The 7,500-nt window shown below is 51.6% G+C and overlaps 1 protein-coding gene across 1 annotated transcript in view; it reads left to right on the top strand.

Moving 5' to 3' along the window:
• The window catches only part of LOC133128984 (potassium/sodium hyperpolarization-activated cyclic nucleotide-gated channel 2-like), a 59,472-nt gene that overhangs the window by 27,814 nt on the left and 24,158 nt on the right, over positions 1 to 7,500 (top strand). The window contains 1 exon segment of the mRNA XM_061242789.1: positions 1,288 to 1,506. Coding sequence (XP_061098773.1) covers positions 1,288 to 1,506 — 219 coding nt within the window.

Below are 7,500 nucleotides of genomic sequence, written 5' to 3'. Positions count from 1 at the left end.
TAATCACTTTTTGTACTTGAGTCTGCACCTGTTTGCTTTTTTCCTTGCCGAGTTCGTCTTACCCGTTATCTGTTCCCTACCCCGGGTTCTAGCTCTTGATTTTCCGGCCCGGTTTCCCTTCTGTTCCTCTGGTGCATTGGCTTTTGGGTTTTCTGGTTTTGATCTCTGCCTGGCCGTGGCCTCGTGTTTGTACTTTTGCTTATTGGGACTGCTTACCGGTTCGTGAACTCTGCCCGTTTTACCGTACTACGCCTCCGTTTACCCTGGATACACCCGTCTGCCTGGATTATGACCTCCGATTGTCGTCTTTGTCTACCCTTTCGTTATTCTACTGAACCCCGAGTCTGCGAACGGCTCCTCTGTCCTGCTCTGACGGGCATCATCGTGGTCCATGACCCTGTCACACGTAGTTAAGTCGGCCAGTAGCCTTTGTGGAACACAGGTCTACAACGCCTTAAATTGGAATTCAACTTGCCGCTGACTTTGTATCGTTCACTTTGCTGTTAGTGCTTGTGATGTTGTTCATGTGTTAGTCTTAGCGCAAGTGTTTATGTTATTGCGAGTGGTATTATTACCTTTCGTGTTTGTTATTGGTAGCGTTTGTGTTATTGTTAGTTATTGTTAATGTTGGCGTGTTGATAGCTTTAGCATTATTGCTCCTATTTTTATGTTGGTGTGTTAATGTTAGCTGTAATGTTAGCATTATTGATAGTGTTATTGATAGTGTTAGTGTGTTAATGTTGGCGTAAGTGTTAGCATTATTGCTGGTGTTATTGATAGTGTTATTGATGGTGTATTGATAGTGTTATTGATTATGTTACTGATACTGTTATTGATAGTGTTATTGATGGTGTATTGATAGTGTTATTGATTGTGTTACTGATAGTGTTACTGATAGTGTTATTGATAGTGTTATTGATTGTGTATTGATAGTGTTATTGATAGTGTTAGTGATAGTGTTATTGATAGTGTTAGTGTGTTAATGTCCCAGAATCCCGACCACTGCTTCTCATCCCCATCCTCCTCTCCTCCTTCCTTCCCTTCCCTTCTCTTCTCTTCTACCCTTTATCCTTCTCTTATTTTTCTTTCCTTCATTTGACCTTTATTTAACCAGGAGAAGGTCCCTTGCGATGAACTGTCTCTCTCTCTCTCTCTCTCTCTCTCTCTCTGTCTCTCTCTCTCTCGGGAGCCACGCCCCAGACGGCGCACCACGACCGAGTTACAGGAGGAAGAGGCCTCCTCCTCCTCCTCCTCCTCCTCACCCTGCGTCTCGGTGTGTTTCTGCAGAACGACTCGTGGAGCGAGCTGTACTCCTTCGCCCTGTTCAAGGCCATGAGCCACATGCTGTGCATCGGGTACGGCCGGCAGGCCCCGGAGAGCCTGTCCGACATCTGGCTGACCATGCTGAGCATGATCGTGGGCGCCACCTGCTACGCCGTGTTCATCGGCCACGCCACCGCGCTCATCCAGTCCCTGGACTCCTCCCGCCGCCAGTACCAGGAGAAGGTCAGATCTCTCCCTCCCTTACGCCCTCTCTCCCTCCTCCTCCTCCTCCTCCTCCTCCCTCTCTCTCTCTCTCTCGTTTCCGTTGGTGTTGATCTGTATTTATTTTCCATCCATCCCGGTCGCTGTGTCTGAGAACGTGGGACAGAACTCATTCACAGATTGCGGGCAGGATGTGGCCAATCAGGTCTGTGTGTGTGTGTGTGTGTGTGTGTATGTGTGTATGTGTGTTTGTGTGTGTGTGTGTGTGTGTGTGTGTGGAGTGTGTGTGTGTGTGTGTGTGTGTGTGGAGTGTCTGTGTGTGTGTGTGTGTGTATGTCTGTGTGTGTGTGTGTGTGTGGAGTGTCTGTGTGTGTGTGTGTGTGGAGTGTCTGTGTGTGTGTGTGTGTGTGTGTGTATGTCTGTGTGTGTGTGTGTGTGTGTGTGTGTGTGTGGAGTGTCTGTGTGTGTGTGTGGAGTGTCTGGGTGTGTGTGTGTGGAGTGTGTGTGTGTGTGTGTGTGTGTGTGTGGAGTGTCTGTGTGTGTGTGTGTGTGTGTGGAGTGTCTGTGTGTGTGTGTGTGTGTGGAGTGTGTGTGAGTGTGAGTGTGTGTGTGTGTGTGTGTGTGTGTGTGTGTGAGTGTGTGTGAGTGTGTGTGTGTGTGTGTGTGTGTGTGTGTGTGTGTGTGTGTGTGTGTGTGGAGTGTGTGTGGAGTGTGTGTGTGTGTGTGTGTGTGTGGAGTGTGTGTGAGTGTGTGTGTGTGTGTGTGTGTGTGTGTGTGCGCGTGTGTCTGTGAGTGTGTGTGGAGTGTGTGTGTGTGTGTGTGTGTGTGTGTGTGTGGAGTGTCTGTGTGTGTGTGTGTGTGTGTGTGTGTGTGTGTGTGTGTGTGTGAGTGTGTGTGTGTGAGTGTGTGTGTGTGAGTGAGTGAGTGTGTGAGTGTGCGTGTGTGTCTGTGAGTGTGTCTGTGTGAGTGTGTGAGAGAGTATGTGTGTGTGTGACTGTGTGTGTGTGTGTGAGTGAGTGAGTGTGTGTCTGTGTGTGTGTGTGTGTGTGTGTGTGTGTGTGTGTGAGTGTGTGTGTGTGTGTGTGTGTGTGTGTGTGTGTGTGGAGTGTGTGTGTGTGTGTGTGTGTGTGTGGAGTGTGTGTGTGTGTGTGTGGAGTGTGTGTGTGTGTGTGTGTGTGTGGAGTGTGTGTGTGTGTGTGTGTGTGTGTGTGTGTGTGTGTGTGGTGTGGCTCTCAGAAGGCTGGGTTTGTTTTTCTCTGAGGCTGGTGTTTGTCTCTGCAGCAGGTGCCTGTGTGGCTGGGGGGGGGGGGGCACTGAGAGCTTCCTGCAGCTAAAGCCCCTGTGGGTGTGTCTCAGCATCATCGCTCTGACGCAGGGGAAACACAGCCCTCCTCCCTCTTTCATACTGTAATGTGAGTGTGTGTGTGTGTGACTGTGAGTGTGTGTGTGACTGTGTGTGTGTGTGTGTGTGACTGTGTGTGTGTGTGTGTGTGTGTGAGTGAGTGAGTGTGTGTCTGTGTGTGTGTGTGTGTGTGAATGTGCGTGTGTATGTGAGTGTGTGTGTGAGTGTGTGTGTGTGTGTGACTGTGTGTGTGTCTGTGAGTGAGTGTGTGTGTGTGAGTGAGTGTGTGTGTGTGTGTGTGTAGGGCTTTTCATCTTCAGCCTGCACACAATATGCGCTGTGTTACATGAGTGAATGTGACGTCCATTTAGCAAACGCTTTTACCCAGAGTGCCCCTGCACATCCTCTCATTAGTGGGGACGCGTCGTAGCAGCAGCCTGCAGTAGACCTGTACAGCCCCATGCCTACGCCCTGCTGTTATGTTATAGACCTGTACAGCCCCATGCCTACGCCCTGCTGTTATGTTATAGACCTGTACAGCCCCATGCCAATGCCCTGCTGTTATGTTATAGACCTGTACAGCCCCATGCCAACGCCCTGCTGTTATGTTATAGACCTGTACAGCCCCATGCCAACGCCCTGCTGTTATGTTATAGACCTGTACAGCCCCATGCCAATGCCCTGCTGTTATGTTATAGACCTGTACAGCCCCATGCCAACGCCCTGCTGTTATGTTATAGACCTGTACAGCCCCATGCCAATGCCCTGCTGTTATGTTATTATGGGACATCAATCGCACCATATATTATGGTGATGGGTTGGCACTAAGTCAGCTAACGCTTATTGTTTTATTGATGTAGCGCTGGCACTGGTTGGTTTGTGTCTAAGTGTACTGCCAGGATTGAGGTGCCCATAACTCTGGTGGAAAGCACTAATGTTCTTGTCCATCGTGAATCGCTCCGTATAAAAGTGTCTGCTAAACGAAAGACACACGGTGTAATGACCGACCTGCACGTGCGAATCGGGAACAAACTGCTTCAGTTTCGTTATTACGCCACGCTGATGATTTGCAGTGGCTGCCTCCATCTTGGTTTGACGGTGCTGCTTTTGGAGATGAAGAAGATGAGTGTGAGAGTGAGTGAAGGTAGATCTCCAGGAACAGGGTTGGGCAGCCCTGCTCCAGCTGTTGAATGAGGTGTGCTTTGTTAGGGTTGGAGTGAAAACCTACAGGACGGTAGATCTCCAGGAACAGGGTTGGGCAGCCCTGCTCTAGCTGTTGAATGAGGTATGGCTTTGTTAGGGTTGGAGTGAAAACCTACTGGACAGTAGATCTCCAGGAGCAGGGTTGGGCAGCCCTGCTCTGGCTGGATGGTATTTATCTCCATATTGCTCTTGGCACCAGAGGCTGATCAAGCTGCAATACCTCCGGTGACCACCGGTCTGCGAGCTTCTGGGGGAACGCCAAGCCCTGCTTCGCTCCCACAGCCAGCAGATGCCCTGCTTCTAAACCGGACGGAATGAAGCCACGCCCAGCGACCAATCAGGGAAGGCCGGGGAGCCCGGCATCGGTGCTGACGCACTCCTGACGCGGGGGGGGCGTCCCGGGGGAAAGTGACCGGCGGTGCTGATTTAGAAAGGCCGACCGTTCCCCCCGACCTTCAGGCTGAATTCCCGCTCTACGCGTCGCCACGGGAACACGAGCGCCGTAGCCTCTGTTAGCGTCATGCGCTAGTTAGCGCTGTGCGGTAACCTGCATCCCCGGCTCTCCGGACGAGAAAGATCCTTTAAAAAAAAGAAAAGAAAAAAGTCTGGCACCAGAAAGCTCCGAATCCCCGAAGTCACCCTTTAACGTTCGGTTGATGTTGATGTTGTCGTCGTTGTTGTTGTTGTTTCTACATCAAACTTTCTCCTTTTTGTCCAGCCAAGCGTAAATGCTGTGCCTGTGTGTGTCATTCCGAATCCCGGGGGGAGCCCCGAAAGTGCGGTCGGTGCGAGAAATGCTTTCAGATACCAGCGGAGAATGTACCCCCCCCCCCTCCTCTCTGTGGAAATGGTACAGTCCGCAATCCCCTTCACTGGCCTCCTGCCCGCAGCCAATCCGCTGCAGCGGATCTTTTGGTCTGGGGCTCAGTGGGTGTGGGAGCAGGAGGGTGTCGTCACGGTGATGTAAGGCCTCTCGGGGCGGGGGTAAATTGATGATGAGGCAGCAGCGTTCGGGGCGCGTGGGCAGGTTTGGGTGGCGGTTGAGATGTCCTCCTCAAGGTGATGTGGTCCCCTGCATGCAGACGTGCGCTGTGTCCTTGAGCTGTGTGACGGCCGTGGGCCCGGGGAGGGGGAGGGGGAGGGGGAGGGGCCCGGCCTCCTCCCAGCTGAGCGCTGAGCTCCGGAATGCTCGGGAGTTAATGTTCCGCTTGGGAACGCTGTCCGCCCGGCACATTCCGGAACGTTAGCGAGCGGTGCTGCACAGAGACTGCCATCCGGCCGCCGTCCGACCCGAGACGACCCGAGACTGATCTGACCCGAGACGACCTGAGGCCGGTGTGGCCCGAGACGACCCGAGACGACCCGAGACCGGTCCGACCCGAGACGACCCGAGACGACCCGAGACCGGTCCGACCCGAGACTGATCTGACCCGAGACGACCCGAGACCAGTCCGAGACTGGTCCGACCCGAGACGACCTGAGGCCGGTCCGACCCGAGACTGGGTCCTGAGCTGAGCCAGGCTGACCTAGCTGACCTTCTGGCCCGTAGAACCACGCTTCCCTCTCGGGTCTTCAGCACACTCCCTGGTTCTGAGTCACACTTTGTTGTGCGTCGCGCTGGATAAGAGCGTCTGCTGAGAGCCTGTCATATCACACACGACCAGGCCTAAAGGAAGTCTTTTTCCACACGCACAGTGGTCACTGTGTGGAACAGCTTGCCTGGTCATGTAGTGGAGGCAGAAACACCGGGGAATTTTCAGGACCAGGCTTGACACGGTGCGAGATACTATTTAGCTTTTCGGTGAGCAGAGAGCACTCTGTGCTCTTTAGTGGTGGGTAAAAGGTAGGCAGTGAGTCGGGCTGAAGGGCCCGGTCATTTATGTAAATAAAAACCCTCTGGAGTGTGGTCTTCCTCTTTCACATTAGGCAATTTAAACCGCGCTTACAAGTAGCCTGGGAATCCGCGGAATGGAAACAGGAAATTGGCTAATAATAATCCTTCCAATAGCGGCCAACCCCTGGGGCGATGGCAGAGGTAAGGAGAATAATAACGCTGGTGTGTGTGCGCTGAACAGGTGCCTGGGTGCGGACTCTGGGCCCTGCTGAGGAAACGCAGGTACCTGCGCACGGCGTTAAACGCCTCCTAACGACCTCCGTCAGGGAGGGTCGGTATTCGCACGGTGACGCAGCAGAAGGAGTCCGTGTTGCTGCAGGCCGGATGAGCATCGGTGCTCAGGAACACGGTGGCGATCGGAAAAGGCCTTTCGGCCCGGCTACACTCCTGTTCCACCCTTTGAAGAATGGGTTTGGTAACACGACAATAAGGTTCCACGAATTGGCATGAAGGAATGCAGTTGTTATCTAGCTACGACTGAGAGTTAAGTTAATCTGTACAGCCCTGTTAATGTGTTTGTACATCATTCATTCGTGTTAACTAATCAATATCATGTTACAACTATGTTAGTTGTTAACAAATGCATCTAATTATCCAAGTTAATTTCATGCTTAATGTATTTGTCCGTCATTAACTCATGTTAACGACTACATTAGTTATTGCCAATTCATGAACCTTACTGTACAGTGTGACTGTAGGTTTTTTGGAATGTTTTTCAAAATTCCATTACCCTCGGTTACCAGTCGTGATTGTGACATCAGCAGTAGAATGTTCAGTTGAGAACAGTGGGCATACAAACACGTTTACAGCTAAAGAAATGTAGTTCGAGAGAGCAATTACTCTTTATAAGATCTCTGGCAGTGACTGTGTGTGTGTGTGTGTGTGTGTGTGTGTGTGTGTGTGTGTGTGTGTGTGATCACAGGCAGGACAGTATTTATGGAGTGTTTGCTCTCTGTAGAACAGCGTCTCTCTCCTGAGGAGGCAGGCTCCTTGATGTGAACAAATGACAGAGCATAAGTCATGTGACTGGTGTCATCCTATCCCTGGTGGCACGCCCACACAGCTGAATAATGGCGACAGATTACTTCCCTGAAATCCCCCCCATATATCACAGACTCCTCCAATATGTTTACTCTGAAGCGTGATTTTGTCCTGGCCTCCACATTTCGGGGGTGGGGGTTGGGGGGAATAGACACCAATCTGGCAGCTCAGGACCTTAGTGGCAGACTGGAAGGAGCTGGTAATCACCACTGTGTGTGTGTGTGAGTGTGTGTGTGTGTGTGTGTGTGAGTGTGTGTGAGTGTGTGTGTGTGTGTGTGTGTGAGTGTGTGTGTGAGTGTGTGTGTGTGTGTGTGTGTGTGAGTGTGTGTGAGTGTGTGTGTGTGTGTGTGTGTGTGTGAGTGTGTGTGTGTGTGTGTGTGAGTGTGTGTGAGTGTGTGAGTGTGTGTGTGTGTGTGTATAATGTGTGTGAGTGTGTGTGTGTGTGTGAGTGTGTGTGAGTGTGTGTGTGTGTGTGTGTGTGTGTGTGTGTGTGTGAGTGTGTGTGAGTGTGTGTGTGTGTGTGTGTGTGAGTGTG

The sequence above is a fragment of the Conger conger genome, chromosome 5 (genome assembly GCF_963514075.1).
Source record: "Conger conger chromosome 5, fConCon1.1, whole genome shotgun sequence".
In the NCBI taxonomy this organism is placed as follows: Eukaryota; Metazoa; Chordata; class Actinopteri; order Anguilliformes; family Congridae; genus Conger; species Conger conger.
Note: the sequence above shows the minus strand (reverse complement) of the source record. Positions and strands in the feature narration are given on the sequence as shown.